A 22359-nucleotide genomic window follows, 5' to 3' on the forward strand; every position below is an offset into this window, starting at 1 on the left:
GGTTTGTGAACTACATATAGCATTGAAACAATATTTAAATTGAATTTAGAATGTAAATCTTGTTTGTTAAAATATTTCACAAATGGAATTATTATTTTTGGTTTATCACCAATAATGTTTTGGAGCTGTAATTAAATACAAAAGTAAACAAAATCTGATTTATACATATAAAATTTTGGGTTTGTGAACTCAATATAGCATTGAAACATTATTTAAATTAAATTTAGAATGCAAATCTTGTTAGTTAAAGTATTTCATAAATGGAATTAATATGATTGGTTTATCACCAATAATGTTTTGGGGCTGTAATGTGGTATTGACTTATAATATTTTCTTAATATATACAGTTTAGTATACTGAAATTTTTGTTAAAAATACTTCACATGTGTTACCATAAGTCATGACATTTTTTATACCGTCAAAAAAAATTTCATGAAAATTGTCGAATTTTTTTTTTTAAACTTTATTCCAAAAAAACGGCCCGGCCGATCTTTACCAAAAACTAATCAACACGATTCCCAATCGATTCAGAATTGCGGGCTAAAACATGGACGAAATTTTTTTCACTTTTCTGCTATTTACAAAGAAACCGCTTGGCTGATCATCGCGCAAAATTGATAAACGCTAGTCCTCATCGAGATACATGGAATGGCTTTTAAATTTTTCAAATCGGTCCAGCCATTTTTGAGAAAACGTCGATTTACGGCAAAAAATCTGTTCACACACACACACACACACACACACACACACACACACATACACACACACATACATCTTTTTCCCTCTACATTCAAATATTATTGTTTGAAATTCTTAACTTTACTTGTTTTTGAATTATCACTTTTTTGCTATTTACAAGGAAACGGTTTGGCTGATCGTCGCGAAAAATTGATAACGATAGTCCTCATCGAGATACATCGAATGGCTTTTAAATTTTTGAAATCGGTTTAGGAGAAAACGTCGATTTACGGCAAAAAAATCTGTTTACACACACACACACATACACACGCTTACTTTTTCCAAATTTGGTCTCATTCGATTCAGAATGGCTTGAAACGTCCAGGAGAAAACATAAAATTAGCAAATCGGATTTTTTTTATGAAAACATAAACTTCTCCTTCGGGAAGTTAATAAAAAATAGAAATCTGTTTAGGTTTAAAGTTGTTTTTATCTTACCTGGCAGTACATGGCCCTCCTCAAGCTCTCGACATCATTGTAACACTCCAACAAAACAAAATCAACAGCTCCATTGAGCACTTTGCCATAACTGACATCAGCCATGGTTTTATCGGTGATATCATTTATCAAATCATCAATCTGCACGTCCTCCTGCAAATTATCAACCTTCTTATCCTCACTGCCTTCCTCGCTATCACCTAAAATCATCTGGTTATCCCCGAATATCTCATTCGACTTGTTATCTCCAATCTGTGATTGCAGTATCGTGGCATTAACCAAATCTTCAAGTCTTGTTTTAACCAATCCATCACCATTAACACTCTTTTGTTTCCTCGATTCCCTTATGATCCTTTGCACCGTGTTTTTGAATTTGGTCTTTTTGTATAAGAAATTTAACTTTTCGTAAGCTGCCAACTCGCAACTGACTGCAGGACGTATTTCGTATAATAGAAAACGACATTTTTCCAGAAGAGGCAGACAGACTTCTTTGTAACTTCTGTTGAGTTGCTGCCGGATTTTGATGAGGTTCCATTTGGTTTGGTGGACTGCACGAAGGACGTCCATGAGCGGCCTGGTGAAACGGGCTTGGGAGGTTGTGATTTCTGGAAAATGATATAAAATGTCAACATTTATTTGTGCACATATATGTTATACTAGATGACGCGACAGACGTTGCCCTGTACCAATGTCTACATTTTTTTAATATAATATACTAACATTTACAGTTTACCTAAAAATAGAAATTATTGTCATGTAAATTACTCTTCACGCCAAAATGCATATACTCGTACTTTTATAATAGAGCGATGTTAAATGTAGAACTGCTTTAAATAAAATGATGAGTCTCAATTCCCACACTATATTGGAAATTGAAGTCTTTTAAACGGTATTACATAACCATAACAATAACACTGGTACTTCACGTTGGATTAAATAAATTAATTTTTTTATTATTTAAGATATCCAAAATTGCATCTTAAACTTCTCCTAATTGTATGTATTCATCTTCACTTTCCCATTTGTTGTTATAAAGTGAAATTTTTACGAATTTTAAAAATATTGTGTATATATATAAATAAAAAACAATAATGTAAAAAAAAGATTAGTGAAAAAGGCAAAGAAATTATATATTGAAAACAAAACTATATTGAAAATTTAATATACGAATCTTGTGATGGTGCCCCCTAAGTCGTGCGCTCAAATTTTTTGCATGCATCGCATTAAGGGTAGGCTGATTAATACTTAATTTCATGTTTCAAGTGAATTAATTTGTCATATCTTGTTCATATGTGTATCATTCAATCTGCCATACATATACTGTATTTTATATTATTTTAATGACACAAAAAATATTTTCAGAAGCGCGCCCAACCTGGCTAAAACGAAAAATTGCCAATGATCTCATAAATAGCCATTTGTAAACGCTAACATTAATATTATTATTATTATCTTATTTCTAATATTGTTCTTTTGTTATATTTTATTGTTTTTATATAGTATTATTTTATTATTCAGAAATTTTATTTATTTTATTTTTATTATTATTTGCTTTTATTTTATATTAAATCTTCATACTACGGATATCATTTTAATGTAAATTCTATCCTTTGTACTCTTATTTATTTAAATTTATGTTATTATTATTACCATTATTGCTAGATGTTATATTATTTAACAGTTGTAATAAATATTGTAATTAAAAAAAATATATATATATATTATTTTAATTTCTAGCACATCTCAGCTGCTTTTGGAAATAATAATGTAGACATTTCATTTTTCTTATTCATAATCATAAATTTATTATACGTATTCTAATATTGTCTAGGTTAATAAGTAAATTGAAATTTTTGGCAGATGATAGTTTTCATTTATATTGCACATAAATCCCAGTACTTTATAATCACATACATCCTAGAAATTTCCTTGACAAACTTCAGAAAGATTGATCAAAATCCGAATAATCGTTTAGATGGAGTATACAGCGAGTGCCTGGTAATTTAATATGAACTTTATATAATAGCAATAAAGCTCAAATTGATTCTACGTTTTAATTAGAAAACGTTTGTATGTGAAATAAGAAAGGGCTGTTTTTAGTGTTTTCCCGGCAATTATTCGAACTTTTCTCGCCGTAAGAACCATCCTTGGACTTCAACGAACATTTAAAAAAAAGAATTGGCCGAATCGGTCCAGGCTTTGTTGAGTTATGCACTTGCCAACAACACATTTTGCGATTGATTTTTATATATAAGATAAGATTACCTTTGTCAACCATGGCGACAGCCAAAGCACCTAAGCCCTGGTGCTTGATGAGAACAGCTTGCAGACAACGTGCTAATTCCTGGACAGGATGATCTGGTGGAAAATCTTGATGACAAACTAAACCGTGTGCTTTACAATGACGATCTACGAGTGCCAACCAGACAGACACCAAGGGCTCCTGGATAGAAAACAAAAGTAAAACTAGTGGTGCATGGGGTCGTGCCTTAAGGCAAATTGCTGGAACTTCCCGTACCGTAATGAAATATTCGAGAAATTTTAAACGTTTTCAAATATATTATTATACAAATACTGTGACTTTCATTGTTTTTGCTATCTTGTTTGTTATATCTGAGCGAATCAAATGTAAATCATAAATCACCAGAATTTATCTCCAGAACATTAACAATCGTCATTTCATTTCGAATTCAATTTCAAAAAAAAAAAGTTGCCCAAATAGTTACACAAAATTGAAAAAAGTGCTCCCGTATAGTCATAGTCTAAACGCATTTGCAAATAATACTGTGCGACATTTTCACTTATACTGTGCTTAACTTGGCGGCATTTTCACATTTTTCAATAGTTTTCACAAAATTGCAAAAGTACACCAGTACATAAACAGTCTAAACGCACTTGGGTAAACATTTGTACCAGAGTGGCGCTTAGAATATGCTTAGTCTGATTTGTATTTTATAAAAAAAATTATATGTATGTTTACAAAAAAAATGTTTTTTTTTAATTTGATTTTTTTGACAATTTTGATTTTTTTTTCAAAATTTTAATTTTTTTTTAAAGTTCTATTTCATTGAATTTTTGGAAAAAACAATTTTTTTAAATTTCTTGAGAATTTGGAAATTTTTGAAATTATTCGATTTTTTTTTAATTTCGAAATATTCTCAATTTTTTGTAAAATTTTGATATATATGAAGTTTTTCAAAATTGAGTTTTTTTTTTGAAAATGATAAAAAAAATTTGAAAATTTGAATTTTTTTGAATTGATTTTTTTTTGAAAATTTAGGATTTTTTTGAAAATTTTCAAAATTACAAAATTTTCTGTAAATGCAATTTTTGTCGTCTACTCTAACAAAATTAAATTAATCTAATCGAATTATCCGTTCTCTCAAAAACTGCATGACCATTTTTACACCCTCCATTCGCGCTCGTTATCTCCGAAACGGCTTGACGTGCCTTTTGCAAAAACACCTCGCGATCGAGTACGAACCCAATATTTTTTCAATCATACAAATCGGCTATTCCATACTGTCGAAAATATCGAGGACATTTCTTTGAATCATATAGAATTTAAAAATTAAAAATTGGCACTGAACCCAAAAAAATTACACGAAATGTGTACACAATATTAAAATGTTTATGAAATATCTGATAATTATTTTTATTGAGAGCCCATAACCGCTGGATCTGTCAATACAAATAAAATGTTTTTTGAATTATCAAATCGGACGCTCCGTTCTCTCAAAAACTGAATTTTCTGCACTTTTTGCTACGTATGTTCGAAATGGCTAGACCTGCTTATGCCAAAAACTAATCAGCACGTCTCCTTATCAATACGAATCGAATGTTTTTTAAATTATTCAAATCGATTAACCGATTAAAAATGGAGCTCTCGATAAAATGATCCGCTAAAACTCGAAAACGGCTAAACCGATTTGGCCAGTCTAATATATATATATATATATATATATATATATATATATATATATATATATAGTATATTTAAAATATATATTATTACCGTTAGTCTGCTCTCCTGCAAAGCCTGCAGCAGCGCTTCTCCTCTCTTCTCCAAGCTTTCGACCTGCCATCTCTTCTTCATAAAGGATCTCAATTTAGGATTATCATTGAAAATGCTAGGAGCATCACCAGCAGGAGCTGCAAGTGGTTGAATTTGTGCAGGAGGTGTTGATACAATTCCTGCAGGCGGTTGTGTGGGCGTGGAACCTGCTGTGGAGGCGCCGCAGCTGCGAGCTTCGGCTTTTTCTTCGTCGAAGGGATTTGTTGGCTGCAGAATCTAGAAGATAATAGATTTGTTTTGTAATTATAATGTGCTAAGTAGTTGACTATATATATATATATATATATATATATATATATATATATATTTTAATATAGATTTGTACCTGCAATCCGCCTCGAAGCATCACACTTTTCAAAGCCTCCTGACAAGATAGTTCTACGGGCTGCAAGGATAAACTGATGGAGAGACGATTTGCCTACAAATGGTAAGGACACAATAAACATTAGAACATTGAAAGAAGTTTCAGAAATCTTATATATAAAAATCGAGTCTCGAACAAATGATCCGCTAAAACTCGAAAACGGCTAAACCGATTTGGCCAGTCTTAGTTTTGAAAAATTCGTGCTGATCAGTAGGTTGTCGGAAAGGTGAGATATTATTTCAAAATCGCGTAGAAACTTTACATTTTTAATTTGAACATTTTAGTAGAAGCGTATTTTGAATAAAACAATGGACGGTGGCTAATACGTCAAATGTCAAACGTTTTTGACAGATGATGTTCAATTACGTTTAATAGAATGTTTTACAGGAATATTATATAATTATGATTAAATTGTAGTAAGTAGTTTTGTTTGTAGTTTTATTTATATACAAAAAAGTTAGTTAACGGACCGCAAGTGTTACTAGAAACTCAAAATATCAACTTTTTTGAAATGTTAATATGAAAATGAACTTTTTGGCATATTTTTCTCAAACACGGTGCTCTGAAAGATCTCATTTGTATAATTAAATACTCATTGGTATTTAAAAAACATTTTCTAGGTTATATTATTTTTTATTTATATTATTTAAATTCAGAACCTAAATTTGGTATCGATCGAAGGGACATTTTGTCGAGTAACATTTTCCCAGTTATAATTTCCCAGAATTTATCGAAGAATAGACAGTAAGATATGAAGGTCCGGGGTTAAAAAGATCCACCAGCGATGTGTCAAAAACCAGTAAAGTTAAGCACTGTTTAACAACCATATTTGAAAGTAGAGGGAAAAAGATGTAAAACCAGCTATAACCTTGATTCTCATGACTTTGCTATCGGGAGATAAACGGTTATCTTTGAAAATCCATAATAAAAGTATTTTCTTCCGTTGGTAGTTTTTTAGCATTAGTTAAAAATGTAATTATTTTGTAAAATATCTTTAAAACTAAAATAAGACATTAAAGGTTACCCCGCCTATAAGATAAAAAAGTCTATATAAAATTTTTTGAAAGACATCAAAAAAGCACATTTCTACAATGATGAAGTAGCTGGTAGTTTTACTGAACATAGTCAGATAATTGTTCGTTTGAAATGTGTTATTTGCAGTGCTATAATTGGTTTGATTTATATAATATAATTAATATTTGCTCAAAGTCAAATTGGACCTTTGTGCCTCGTCCTGCTCTACATTTATGCTTTTTATTAAATTTACTTTAATTCATCGAATGTTACTTACTTTTCAAAAAGCAGGTCAAAGAAGAAATATTTAATTCATTTTCTATCTCTCCACGCAAAATTAGAAAATTTTATATAGGCTTGGTAGTATTATTTGCAATTATACACAAAATACAGAATCCAAAAAGAATCTGAAAAACTTGAAACGTAATCAATAAGTCGAAAGACCAAAAAAGCCTTGGAGTGGATTATATCATATTTTCTATAGAAAGTGTATAAAACTTGCAGTTTGATTGTATTGACAAAATATAGACAAACTAATGGGGTTTATTGTTTTTATAATACCTCATTGTATATAGCATTCAAACAACACATCCTTATACACTTGAAGTGTTAATTTTTTTGATTCTCTAGAAATTGTTTAGAATATACCTTACTTGGCAAAACAACGTTTGCCGGGTCAACTAGTAAAATATAAAAATAGGAGTAATCATATGTTTTTACCTGCAATCCTAACAAATAACACAATGTCCTCTCGCTATCAGCAGCTGTCGATTTAGTGACCCTTTTCCATTCAGCACACTCCTCCTCCTGGTCCAACAAATTCTGCTGTTCTGCATCGCTATCTCCATTCCTGTTTCCATTACTTCCAGTACCACGACCTGGTTCAAATAACCAGCCCACACTGGCACGCTGAATTAATAATTCTTTGAGTCTCATATGGGCTGCAGATTCTGGTGAACTTGGAAGATGAATGTCGGATGTAGAGGTGAGAGAACGCACCAGATCAGCCCTTGAAGAAAAAAAAGGATTATTAATTATAAAATTGGGTATTGTGATTATTATGGTGATTATGATTTTTTTTTCAAATCAAAATACTAACCAAGATAACCTCAGGCTTACTTTTCCTTACTTTAAAAGACAGGTTGATCATGTACAAACCAAAAAGTATTGATGGGATATTGATGCAACTTGGCACAAGGCAAAATGCTACTCGCAACAAGTAATTCAGATAAATTTTAGCTTATAAAATTATCTACAAACGTGCTTTAGTAATGAATATCATGAATATAAAATTTCTCCTTAAAAATTTGGTTTAAACACTAACCAATACTTAACCCATCCAAACCTTTGTTGCGGGTCATTTGTTTAGATTTTAGTTCATAACTCAAAAACTATTTATCTTAAATTAGTACTTCATTCAGATAAATTGTAGCTTATAAAATTATCTACAAATTTTAGATAAAACTTTGCATGATGTTATGGTTGATACTCAAAACAAACAGATGTATTAATTGATTTTTATAATTAAACCACTTCTTATAAGCCTATAATATTTTAAGGGGTACGTTTTGAATTACAATTCTTTCACCATGAAAAATTTCACCTTGTAAGTTAAAATTGTTTAATATTTGGAAAGTTGAAAACATAAAATAACTAGTTGTGAATGGCATCGTGCCGTAAGGCAAATTGCTGGAACTTCCCGTACCGTATTGAAATATTCGAGGAATATTAAATGTTTTCAAATACATATTGTTATTTCCATTATTCTTATAAGGACAAGATATAAGAGCTTATGAATTGAAAAAAATATTTTTTGAAAATTAAAAAAAAAACTATTGGTGCATGGCATCGTGCCTGAAGGCAAATTGCTGGAACTTCCCGTACCGTAAATCCGTAATTAAAAATTCGAGAAATGAAAATAGTCAATAATTGTTTTGAATAATTTCAAATTATTTAATATAAATTATAATATAATAGATTATTTATTATAAATACACACTGTAAATGTATAAGTGCTTATTATATTATATTATAAGTGCTTATTAAATTTCTCCAATTTTTTTTTAATTTGATTTTTTTGAAATTTTTTTAAAAATTTGAAATTTTTTGGAACTTTTGAAAAAAAATCGATTTTTTAAATTTTTTGAGAATTTGGAAATTTTAGAAAATATCCGATTTTTTTTGAAAATTTTGAAATATTCTCAAATTTTCATAAGAAATCGTTTTTTTGATATTTTTCGAAATCGGTTATTCCAATCGAAAATTTCGAGGATATTTGTTTGACCCATATAAATAAACTTCAAAATTAAAAATTTTGGTACGGAACCCAAAAAAATTGACAAAATGTGTACACATTATTAAAATATCTATGAAATTTGTGATAATTTGATGTGCATATGTCCAATGAACATTTTTGACCGCCAAATGGATTTTTTAACTTATTTTCATTGAGAGTACATAACCGCTGGACCTGCCTTTCCAAAAACTAATCAGCACGTCTCCTTATCAATACGAATAGAATGCTTTTTGAATTATTCAAATCGGTTGATCGGTGTTCCCGAAATCGTCGACGAAAATTTGTATCCGAACACACACACAAACGCACACACACATACACGTACATCGATTTTTTCTAAGGTATGACAAAACGTTCAGAAACCTTTGAAACGTAAAGATATATAAAAATCTTCATTTTCGATTTCGATTTCGACCCTACGGAATGTTAATAATCAAAGTATATGCTGCTCACCCTTTTTTACCATATATAATCTAATAATTTTTAAATCAACTTACACATCATTTCCTTCAGTGGCTAAATAACCACCAGTCATCAGAGCTTGAACATCGCAAACCATTCCCTGAACACAAACCCAATGTCCACCATCCAGATTGTGATTTTCAACTTCATTACGATGAATCCAAATCTATAAACAAAAATAAAAATAATAATTATATATAAATAACAATAAATGCAAAACTATAAGTAGGTCATGTTCAAAAACATCACACTATCCTTTAACTCAACTTAGCACTTATTTGTAAATGTCTCGCTGAAGAGTTTCGAATACTATAAAAACTATTTCACATAATTTTTCATATTGTATATTTGTTTTGTATTTGTATAGATGTATATGTGTATGTAATTCCATGCAGTGTATGTTTATTTGTAAAACTTAGCATAATAGCTTATAGAAATTTATAATTTTTGATTGCTAATAATAAATATATATGAAAATAAAAAAGAGTGCGCGTAAGGATCACACGCGATTGAAGTAAAACTTATTTGCTACTGTATAAAGTAGCAAATTTAGGTTGAGTAAAAATAAATACATCATATAAAAATTTTGAATAATGTTTATTAGTAATATGGTAACACTCGTGATGCACACATTTATTAGTGTCGTCAATCATTATACACATTTATATAATGATAAATTATAAATCATATATTTATGATTACATTAAAAATATGTATAATATTTACAAACAATAATGTAATCAAAGTCGTACTTGAAATATGACATGATCGTTTTAAAGTAATTGCTGATTAATAAATTCTATAATATTCATTCACACAGTGGATTATGTTAAACAACGCCTAAACAAATATTGTTTTTGCAAATTAACTCATCCTGTAACAATTCTGTTTCATGTAATTAAAATTAACATACATTCATTTACTGTTTGTACTTTTTAACTTTTTCGCTGACGATATAATCTCATTCCTTGAACAGCTGTATAATATCCGTCTTGCCTAACAAATTGAAGCCATACTTTTATATTTGTTTTATTTATCAAGCCCTGCACATAGCTTGATCTATGAATCATTTGCTTTTATGTGAACGTTAATGCAATGATCATCATCAATATTACGAGGTAATAAATTAACCATATTATTAATGTCAACAGGCACATTTATAATTTGGCCAAACATTTCAAATTGTCCATTTGCATGTCGCAATCGTCTAATTTTCATGAAACACAACCTAGGTGAAATTAATCTTTCAGATACAGTATCTAGTTTAGATAGATAATTTGGTATAGGTGGAAATACAAACCCGTAAAACTTACACAAAGTGGGAATTTTACCCGAATTTAATATCTTTCGACAAGTTTGACATCCAACCTGATTATTTGAATCAATATTCAAAAAACATCATTAAGAATTTGTTTTTGAGCATCATTTGATATTTCTAAGTCACTTTTGAAGCCAAAGTCGATCACACACAAAACATACATATCTATATAAACATACATATAGCTATCATTTCTTACGCAGCGCAGATTTTTCCTTTGTTACATTATTTATTTGCGATCATTTGCACTACAATTATTTATGGGGGACGGGATAAAATATTCTTCCGATCCTGACATTTTTATTAACTCACGAATTATACTGCTAACCCATGTCGCGCCTAAAGAAGTTTTACTTCAAAAAATGTTTAGAGACTACGAGCTAAATACAAAACTCAAGTGAAAGTCGACACATTTTGTTTTGTTTTTGACATATGATTTGACATTTGATGTATTTTTTGTTTTGCTCGCAGACTAGATCGAATAATTGCGATTGCTGCGCTAACTAGCGTCGTAGTCTTCAACTTCACGTCGGCGTTTTCGTTGCATTTGTACGGATTTACACCCGTGTCGCGCCTAATGAAGTTTTTACACCCATGTCGCGCCTAAAGAAGTTTTACTTCAAAAAATCCTTTATCTCACCTTATCATCAACTTTATCATCATCTTCATCCGACCTATGATGCACTCTCCCAGCAGCTCCACCGCTGATGGAACCAGGGCCGGATCCTGCCCAACCCAAATCATCTTTATCCTCTTCCTCCTGTTGATCTTCATCCAAAGTTGCAGACAGATCAGTAGCCCTCACCAAGCCGTCCAGGGCGTCCAATAAAGGCAAGAAGGCATCAGGCCAGTCGAATTCTGCCATGTTACCCGAAGCTGTAGTCATGGGCCCGCAGAGGGTTATGAGACTTGTCAGGAGTTCTGGGACTAATGTATCTAAAAAGATAAATGATAACATATAATATGTTGTGTAGTGGAGATGGGCTTATCATATCCGAAGGCAGATCAGTTAGGATTTGACTCCGCTTCAGAGAGGAGTTCTATCCACTTAATAACTCCACGACTCTGATAACTTTGAAACATAATACTTGACACAAATGTGTTCTCTAGTGTGTTGTTAACATATCTAAGGATTTATTAAGACTTTAGAAAAAGTTTACAAATAGTTCAAACATTTTTGTTTATTTTATTATAATAAGTACTATTTTATGCATTTCAATATGCATACAAATCTCAAATTGACAAAAAACTTGGGAATCAAAATCAAATTTGTAATTAGTTTTGAAGAGAAAATATAGAATTCTTTGAATATGTTCATTTTTATATAAAAATAATGCAGTGAACCTTATATATGAAACTAGTTGGTTTGGTATTTAGCCTTGAGGCAAGTTACATGAACTTCCCGATATGTGTAAATAATCGACTTAATCAAAAAAAAATGTGTAAATAATATACTTCATCAATCCTACTTTAAAAAAACGATAATAATTTTAGCAAAGTTTGACAAATTTTTAAAATTAAACTACTTGTCGTAAAGCCGTAATATTACAGTAAGACCAAGATATCGCCAAAAAAAGTTCCATGAAAATCGGCTTAAATTTTTTTTTTTCAACAGTTCATTACAAGAAAACTGCTCGGTAGACTTTTATGTGAAACTAATTAGTTTTATTGCCAACTAATATCTTTCGAACAATTTTTGATTTTTTAAAATCGGTTCGGTAGGATGAGCTTAAATGTGGACGAAAAGTTTAACACTTTTTTTCAAATTGCAAAGAAACGGCTTGGCAGATCGTCGCACAAAACTGACAAACGATAGTCCTCACCGAAATACATCAAATGGCTTTTAAATTTCTAAAATCGGTTCAGGCGTTTTTGAGAAAACGTCGATCAAAAGTCTAATTTTGACAAATTCCAAAAATACGATACCAATTTTTGCAAACTTTGACGAATTTTTAAAGCTGAACCAGTTGTCGTGGGGCCGTAATATTTTAGTATGATCTAGAAGACTATGGTATCTACCGTCAATAAAATAATCATAAAAATCATCGATTTTTTTTAAAAAAAACTTTATTACAAGAAAACGGCCCGGCCGATCTCTACCAAAAACTAATCAGCACGATTCCCAACCAATATCTTTCGAACGGTTTTTGAATTTTCAAAATCGATTCAGAATTGCGGGCTAAAACGTGGACAAAAATTTTTCACTTTTCTGCAATTTACAAAGAAACGGCCCGGCCGATCGCCGCACAAAACTCAGAGACGATAGTCCTCATCGAGATACATCAAATGGCTTTTAAATTTTTGAAATCGGTCCAGCCGTTTTGGAGAAAACGTCGATTTACGGCAAAAAATCTGTTCACATACACCACACACACACACACATACACACACACACATACTTTTTCCAAATTTATTCTCATTCGATTCAGAATGGCTTGAAACGTCGAGAAAACATAAAATTAGCGAATCGGATTTTTTGATGAAAACATAAACTTCTCCTTCGGGAAGTTAATAAGAACAAATCTCTGTGTATAATATTTTTCACAAAATAATAATACCTCACATTCTTTTATCATATCCTTTTCGAGAATTAATTATACATCAGGTAGTTTGATTTGCATACTATTATTTTTACACAATAATAAAATCATAATTGTGTAAAAGTTATAATATGATACTAAATATTTTTTAGCTGGTTGTATACCTTTGAAAGAGCTCATTGGAAGGACATACATTATCGTATACAGAATATAGACAACAAAATAGCATTATTTTGAGACATTATAAACCCAGAAAGTCCTAAAACTGCCTGTGAGACGAGTAAAAGACCACTTCTTTCGATCCAAATCTTTGTATTAGTAAAAAATCTCAAGCAGATATCTGCACATGTTAACAGATTTAGTATCAGTTTAGGGAAGTCTGATATGACAAATCCTGTGAGACAACTCCACTCGGATTCACTCCGAGGGAAGAGTTGTATCAAAGTGATAACTCCGGGGTGAGTTACCCATCTCTATTGTGTACAAATAAGTCTTTTTGAAAAAGTTTTATTTATACTGACCCACAATATCACTTCTCAATATACGGTTGACGTTTTCTTTAGCCTGTGGTCTGTTGCGTAATACATTTGTGGCTCTAATTAAAGTTTCAGCAGCCAAAGAACTGACTCGTACGATATATTTGGCTAGGAGGCCTTCTGCACCTCTCAAAGCTTCCGATTCTAAGTCATCAGGGTCTCCAGAATTTCGATGTTTGTAGATATGTGCTATTAGTAATCTGTAATACAAATTACAAAGAAAAAATTAATTAATTAACAAAGTGGTATATGGCATCGTGCCTTAAGGCAAATTGCTGGAACTTTCCGTGCCGTAATGAAAAATTCGAGAAATTTTAAACGTTTTCAAATATATTATTACAAATACTGTAACTTCCATTACTTTTTTTGCTATCTTGTTATATCCGAGCAAATCATAAATGTAAATCATAAATCAATTTATCTCCAGAACATTAACAATCGTCATTTCATTTCAAATTTAATTTCAGAAAAATAGTTACCTATAATTTACACAAAATTGGAAAAGTGCTGAAAGAGTCACAGTCTAAACGCATTTGCGAATAATTCTGTCCAACATTTTCACTTATACTGTGCTTAGCTTGGCGCCATTTTCACTTTTTCACATTTTTCAATAGTTTTCACAGAATTGGAAAAGTTCTCCAGAACATAAACAGTCTCTAAACGCACTTGGGTAAACATTTGTACCAGAGTGGCGCTTAGACTGTGCTTAGCCTGGGGAATTTTTAATCCAAAATTACAAAAATATTTTGTGGAAAATTAAAAAACATATAATTTTTTATCCTCAAAAGCAATTGTTTTGTCAACACAAGCACAAAGTGTTTTGAATCATTTAAATCGGATGCTTGGTTCTTTCAAAAAGCGCCATTTTTAGGACATTTAACTTCGTACCTCCAAAACGGTTGGACCTGCCTTTGCCAAAAACTAATCGGCACATCTCCCTATCAATTGAAATCGATTGCTTTTTGAATTATTCAAATCGGCTCATCCATACGCCCGAAATCGCCGACGAAAAATTGTATCCGTGCATACATATACACACACAAACATCCATTTTTTTCTAAGGTCCATTAATCACGTGATCGATTTTTTAAGAATTTTTGGACCCCTCCCCTTGATGATACGTGGTGATATCCAAAATTAAACCGCCCTCATCCCCACCAAACATCAAAAGAAAAAATTGTTTTTTTTTTTATTTTTTTTTTGTAAATGTTTAGATTTTTTTTAAATTCAAGTAAAAACTAGATACACTTCATATCTTACTATATCCCTCGCTTTCCCGTGTTATATTTCGTGATTGTTTGTCAAATACCCCCCCCCCCCCCCCACGCCCTAAAAACCTCACAAGATTAATGGACGTCTCCTATACCAAAATGTTCAGAAACCTCTGAAACGTAAAGATATGCCAAAATTCTTCATTTTCGATTTTTTGACGTTTATAATAATTTTTACCCTACGGAAAGTAAATATAAAACTATTAAATTGTACTAAAATTTATATTATTGAAGTAAAACTTCTTTAAGCGCGATTAGAGTGTATATCTGTGAAAATGCAACGGAAGTACGTTACGGCCGAGTCGAGTGCCAATGATTCGTCATTCGCTCATTTATATACGGGTCGATTGTGATTGGTCGTCGTATCGCGTGAGTATAATTGCTTTGATTGTATAGTAAAAATAATAAAACAAATGTAAAATCTGTGCCATGTAAGAAACGAAAGTTTATTGAAGTAATTTGTATTATCCGTGGTTCCTATATATTTTCGAGGTTATTAAAATGGAAATTATTTTTATAGGCAAGACAGATATTACAGCTGTTCAAAAAATAAGACTGTATCGCCAGCGTAAAAGAAAAAACAACAAGCAGCCAATGAATGTATGTTAATTTTAGTTACATGAAGTTCTTCAAAGACAATTACATGATAAGTGAAATTGTGCAAACAATATTTATTTAGGCATGGTTTAACGTAACAATATTCTGCATTTTTATAGGTACCAAAGAATATTAAAGCAGCACAGCTTTATTCTATCATGCCCAAGATAAATCTTGTTCAGAATTATATCTCAGACACTTTTGGAAGCTTAGAGGAAGTCTACATGTTTTTCGATCATGATGACTATTAAGTATTACAAAGTTGCATGTTTTTATAAATAATGAAGAATAAATTGATATTCAGATGTATTACTCTAAACAAGAAATCAAGTGCAATAATTGTTTGTTGTATCATTTATATACAGATATACTTCATAATGGACATCTATGCAGTTTTTTCATTGCCAGTGTTAATGAAATTACTCAAGATCATTATATCTTTTATGAAAGCAAAAAAGTTTTACTCTTTTTTTATTCTATTCCTTACCTTTGGAATTTCAGCAACAAATTTAAACTAGGTGATGTCTTTGAATCAAAATTCGTCGGTATCTTTCCGCCAGAATTTTGTTGTGCAAGCAAAGATTGAGTTATAGAGCTTCCAGTTCTAAAATAAAAGAAACAAACACAATCACAAAATATTCATTAAACAACTTGCAGTAATTTTTGTACCTTAACAACTGATTTATCAGCAGCAACAAAGGTAAATCATTAGGCGTACTCTCCATCACACTTTCCTTCATAGCCCCGGTGCCTCCTGTGCAAACAATACCATCATCATATATTTATATTTATATTTATATTTATATTTATATTTATATTTATATTTATATTTATACTAGCTGACCCGGCAAACGCTGTTTTGCCATCAAAAATATTTTGCCGCATTGCAGAAGTTCTTATAATATACATGATATATTAATAATAATGTTATATTTTTATTACACAAATTTCTTTACATTTTGATAATTAATTCGAACGCATCATAGTGCTTTCTTTATTTTAATTTTATTTATGTCAAATAGTGAAATATTTTTAATCAATGAATAAATTAGATTTTAGTCTGAATCATCGCAGTACCATTATCTAAATATACAATTTTTATATAAATATCAGATTTTTTACTTTTGCATTTAATTTAAAAATATTGAATGTCAATTTCATATATCCAATATGCACTAAATTTTTAAATGCCAAAATATTTCCTTTTTGATTCGAAATTTAATATAATATGATATAATTTATATCTATAATTTGATTGCCAATATTGCCTATAACATAACTTGGAATAATTAATTTATTTGTATCTTATTGAAATCGTTAAAAATTCATTTTTTTTGAACTGTCAGAATTTTGTTTATGATATTTATATTTATATTTATATTTATATTTATATTTATATTTATATATTTAAATTTATATTTATATTTATATTTATATTTATATTTATATTTATATTTATATTTATATTTATATTTACCATCATCCTGCACTCCCTCTGCCTCGTTATAAATCTTATTCCCTTGATCATAATTCCCCAACATCAAGTTATTCCCCACAGAGCCTCTCGGAGTCATGGCACTGCCTATACTTTTTGCACAAGTGATATTTGCAGAACCTCTAGGTGATTGGATTTGCACATTATTGATAATAAAGTTTGTGGAGCTTCGAGGGATATTGGTTTGTTGATTTGATAGGTTTTTGAAGGCGTTTGGATGCTGTTTGGGTGTGTCTAGGGCTGTTGTACGAATTGCCTGCAAGACTGCTAATTCTAAGCCTCCGTCTGCCATTAGGGAAGCAACTAGAAGGTCTGTCATGAATTTGTGGCCGGCTGATACATCACTTGGATCCACAGCTAAATAGAAATGATATTTGCTTCAATTAGTAATGACTAATCACAATAGTGAAACTAGTGGTGTATGGCATCATGCCTTAAGGCAAATTGGTGAAACTTCCTGTACCGTAATGAAATATTCGAGCAAAAAAAATTAATAACTAGTGAGGTGGGTGGCATCGTGCCTTAAGGAAAATTGCTGGAACTTCCCGTACCGTAACGAAATGTTCGAGGAATATTGAATGTTTTCAAAATAGATTATTATAAATATTGTAACATTATCTAATATTTATATGAATTATATAAACTGAATTGCAGAGTTAAAATTATTTGTTTAAAGTATATTAGAACTATAGTCAGAATTAAAAATAAAATCTGAATTATTTTCGATATACAAAAAATTAAAAAAAAAAAAATAAATAATGAAACAAAATTTTTTTTTCCAAAATCAATTATTTTGTTAAGACAAGCAGAAAGTTCTTTGAATCAATTGAATCTGATGCTTAGTTCTCTCAAAAACTGCCATTTTTTGTCATTTAGCTCTGTATCTCCGAAATGACTGGGCCTGCCTTTGCGAAAAACTAATAACCCCTTCTCCCAATCATTACTAATTGAATGTTTTTTAGATCATTCAAATCGGATACTCCGTTCGCTCAAAAATTCGATTTCTATTTTCTGCACTCTTTGCTCCGTATCTCCGAAACGGCTGGATCTGCCATTGCCAAAAACTAATCAGCTCTTTTCCCTATCAATAGGAATCGAATGTTTTCTAAACCATTCAAATCGGTTGATCCGTACGCCTGAAAACGTGGGCGAAAATTTGTATCCATACATACATACACACACACACACATCCCATTTTGTCTGAGGTATGCCAAAATGTTCAGAAACCTTCAAAACGTCGAGAAATGTAAAAATTTTCAATTCCGATTTTCGGTCCATTACAATAATTTACCCTACCCTATAATTTCAATTGTTTTTAAATATTTTCAAAGAGATAATTATAATTACTATACATTCATTCGTTCATAAAATATACAGTTACGATCTTATTGCTCAAAACACTTGAGAATGTTTACATTAACAAGAGATGCCGAATGAATCCATCTGAGGATATATTTCTTACAAGTAAAATAACACATATGAAATATATACATTTTTAAACTGAATTTTAAATTTAAAATTTACGTAGTTTTATATATATATTTTTTTTTGAAAATTTTGAAAAAAAATCTAAAAATTTTGAAATGTTTGAACCGTACAATTGAACTTTAAAAATTAAAAATCTTGATACGGAACCCAAAAAATATTGTAACAAAATTAGCCCACGTGCTTAAAATCACTATAAGTTATCTAATAATTTGATGCCAAATATATTTTTTTTCCTATTTCCTCTGTATCTCCAAAACCGCTTGACCTGCCTTACCAAAAATTTTAACAATTCTTCATTTTATCAATACAAGTAAAATGCTTTTTGAATCATTCAAATCTGGTACTCCGTTCTCTCAAAAACTGACGCACATACATCCATTTTTTCTGAGCTATGCCAGTAAAATGTTCAGAAACCTTCAAAATGTCGAGAAATGCAAAAATGTTTATTTTAGATTTTCAGCCCATTACTATAACTACCCTATGGGAAGTTAATAAAATTGAACTAAAATGTGTACCTGAAGGTAAAAGTGATGTAAGTGCTTTGGCTCTCTCGCTTGGTGTTGGCAAAAGAATTATCCAGCCGGCTTGTAAGGTTTTCTGAGCAGCTTCCTGAAAATTCGATAAACATATTAGAATCATCTTTTTCTTCGATATCAGGAAGTAATGTTATTTCTATTTACCTGTATGGTTTTTAAAATTCCTGCTCCACCTGCTAAATGAACAACCTTAGCCTTAAGACTGGACAAAAGCCTGGAACCTGCACTTAAGCCAATTGTTGAAGTGTCCACATTGTTTGAGATTATTGCATGTAACTAAAATAGTAAAATGTGAAACAAATTAGTGATAAAAGAAATTTTTGGTCGATTTTTATTATATAAAAATATATATACCAATTTTTTTTTTTTAACATGCGCATTAGGATACGAAAAAAATTCATTTGGATAAAAGGTGCAGAATAAAATTACGATTAAAATGATATATGAATCGTTAAGTGTGTTCATATAATTTTCTCGAAATTTTCTAGTTTTTCTTGAATTTTTCAACTGCAACTCGCCTGTAGGCCACACCGTGCGGAATTCGAAGTTGCGATATATGGAAAAAGAACTAAGAATTTTGAGACCTTTCTAACGATGTATAATACTTTATATGTTTTCTTTAGAGAAATATCGAATGGTGTGCATAGTTGCTGGAACCTAACCGCACTTTGCATTTCGACAATTAAATAATCATACAGATTGCCCTCTACAAGCCGAACCGTAAAAGATACGTAAAAACTTTATTTGGACGAAAGATGCTAAATAAAATTACGAATAAAATGGTATATAAATAGTTAAGTGTGTTCATATAATTTTCTCGAGATTTTCCAGCTTTCTTTGAATTTTTGAACTCGTCTGTAGGCCAGACCGTGCGGAATTCGAAGTGGCAATATATGAAATTAATATTTTCTGCTTTTATGTTTTTCTAATTACCTGTAACCTGAGCAAATTCAAACATGTAACACCAATGCATTCATTTTCTTGTGAAGGCGGATATCCTGAATCATCCATATCACAAACCGAGCCGAGTAATTGTTCAAGCATTCTGAAAAAATAAAATTATACATCAGAAAATATACTGATATCAAGCAAAACAATCATTTTTCATCTTGCTTGATGAATGATCAATTATCGTCTTGTCTTTTCATTGAATTTTGATGAAGATTTTTCTAAACTTACAGAAAAGCTTAAATTTATCCGCTCTATCTATTTCAAAACGATTCTTAGATAGGAAAGATTATCATTGATTAAACTAGGTACGTTTAATTATCGATCGACTCTTGCATAATCTGAGTCGCAAAATTATCCTATTGTACAAATATTTACCGATGTTTATAAGCTGCATGCATTGCAGTGGGTAAACCATCAATTTAATTCGTGTTATCTGCCCTTTTACTTATATACCAGATGCTTTTACATTCAGAATTAGTTATTTTTTACTAAAAATTTAGAGAAAATTTAGGCTGAAGAACAACGTTTGCCGGGACAGCTAGTATAGAGGATATAGAGAAGATATAAGAGATAGATATAGAGATCTAGATAGATATATATAGAGAGAGATATAGAGATATATATATATATATATATTATATATATATATATATATATATATATATATATATATTTATTATATATATAATATTCTTCTTTAATGATGCCTGTAAATATACTCCTCCTAAATGATTATTCGGATTTTGATAAATTTTTCTGAAGTTTGTTAAGGGATTTTTTTAAGATTTTTTGAATTATAAAAATATAGCAATATTGTATAAATAAATGGAACAAATTACAAAAAACCGCTTATCATTGTTTGACTTCGAAAATATTTGAGGCATTGTTTGATATTGAAAACAAATGAAAACTGTCATCTGCCAAAAATTTCAATTTACTTATGAGCCTAGACTATATTAGAATATGTATAATAAATTCATGATTATGAGTAAGAAAATTAAAATGTCTACATATTATTGCCAAAAAGCAGCTGAGATGTGCCAGAAATTTAAATAATATAAGATACAGTATATGTATGGCAGATTGAATGATACACATATGAACAGTATTTGACAAATTAATTCACTTAAAATATAAAACTAAGTGATAATTGTAAATAGTAAACGGTAAATATTAGTATAGGAGATTAAAAAATTGTAAGCATGGGTACGGGACAACGTCTGTCAGGTCATCTAGTATATATATAAACTAACAAACCTAAAAGTCTGTTCTGTTAGATCCACTACAAATGGTATTCGAGACTTCAGTTTCCAAGGCGAGATGTTAGACCAATAAATAGTGCTTGTTAAACTACAGCAAACACCTAAAAAAACAGCATTTAATTACAATACTGATTACAAACTTGACTCATATATTTATAATTTATCATCATTATTAAAATATTTTAACCTTACCACATATTTTTTTTTATCTGCTGTATTTGGTATAAGCGTAGGCTCTGTAATTAAGACTTCAGTATTCAAACTAATAGGTATAATCTAAAACCAATTACAAAATGTTGTTAAAAATACGTCAATTATGATGTTATATATAAAATTTATACCTGTTGACAATCATTGCTACCCCAACCGTACAATTCACCAGTATCGAGGATTGCAACTGCATGACCCATTCCAAAACTCATATCTACTACATGTTTTCCTAAAATAGAATAGACAAATGTAATATATATATATATATATATATATATATATATCAATTTATTACCCACCTGCCAATGCTATGACCTGTCTCGGTTTCATCTCATCCTTACAAATCCCAAAATGTCCCAGCAGTCCACCCTCGCATCGGCCCCATGTATAAAGTGCCCCATCGGCTGTAATAAGAGCACTCTGATTCTGACCACATCTCACTTTCAAAGCAAGTGCTCCGATTGTACGAGTTGCCACATCAGCATGTGGAGAACCTGCAGCAGAACCTCCTCGAGAAGAACCTCCAGAAGGCGCTTGTTAGATTCAGACGCACCGGGTAGGAGTAGGATTCATAGTTACCCAAACCTAAAAGGGATAATTGAAATATTAAATAAATTGTTTGAAACTGATGTTTATTATTTTCTTACCCAGTTTTCCGTAACTCCATCTCCCCAAGCATAAACAGCCCTTTCGCCGGTTTCAGTTTTACCCCCATTCTGGTCAACCAATTGTTCGGTTATGGCAACAACATGTCTTTCACCTAGGGCT

General features: G+C 30.8%; 2 protein-coding genes across 2 annotated transcripts in view; both read right to left on the reverse strand.

Moving 5' to 3' along the window:
* The window catches only part of LOC113388488 (probable E3 ubiquitin-protein ligase HERC2), a 48885-nt gene extending 27422 nt beyond the window's left edge, over positions 1-21463 (reverse strand). The window contains exons 1-15 of the mRNA XM_026625863.1: positions 21377-21463; positions 20102-20213; positions 19313-19444; positions 19148-19241; positions 17127-17501; positions 16319-16403; positions 16137-16253; positions 13767-13981; positions 11346-11641; positions 9423-9553; positions 7350-7638; positions 5577-5669; positions 5192-5467; positions 3442-3619; positions 1177-1781 (exon numbers count right to left, since the gene is read on the reverse strand). Of these exons, the coding sequence (XP_026481648.1) occupies positions 1177-1781; positions 3442-3619; positions 5192-5467; positions 5577-5669; positions 7350-7638; positions 9423-9553; positions 11346-11641; positions 13767-13981; positions 16137-16253; positions 16319-16403; positions 17127-17501; positions 19148-19241; positions 19313-19444; positions 20102-20212 (2997 nt within the window). The 5' untranslated portion in view covers position 20213; positions 21377-21463. The remainder of the gene's footprint in view (positions 1-1176; positions 1782-3441; positions 3620-5191; positions 5468-5576; positions 5670-7349; positions 7639-9422; positions 9554-11345; positions 11642-13766; positions 13982-16136; positions 16254-16318; positions 16404-17126; positions 17502-19147; positions 19242-19312; positions 19445-20101; positions 20214-21376) is intronic.
* A 763-nt stretch (positions 21464-22226) lies between these two features.
* LOC113388489 (E3 ubiquitin-protein ligase HERC2-like) overlaps positions 22227-22359 on the reverse strand; it is a 23035-nt gene continuing 22902 nt past the window's right edge. Inside the window, exon 14 of the mRNA XM_026625864.1 lies at positions 22227-22307. Within this exon, the coding sequence (XP_026481649.1) occupies positions 22227-22307 (81 nt within the window). The remainder of the gene's footprint in view (positions 22308-22359) is intronic.

The sequence above is a fragment of the Ctenocephalides felis genome, unplaced genomic scaffold (assembly GCF_003426905.1).
Source record: "Ctenocephalides felis isolate EL2017-DRISC unplaced genomic scaffold, ASM342690v1 CF-g0.4_SCAFFOLD_03572, whole genome shotgun sequence".
NCBI lineage: Eukaryota > Metazoa > Arthropoda > Insecta > Siphonaptera > Pulicidae > Ctenocephalides > Ctenocephalides felis.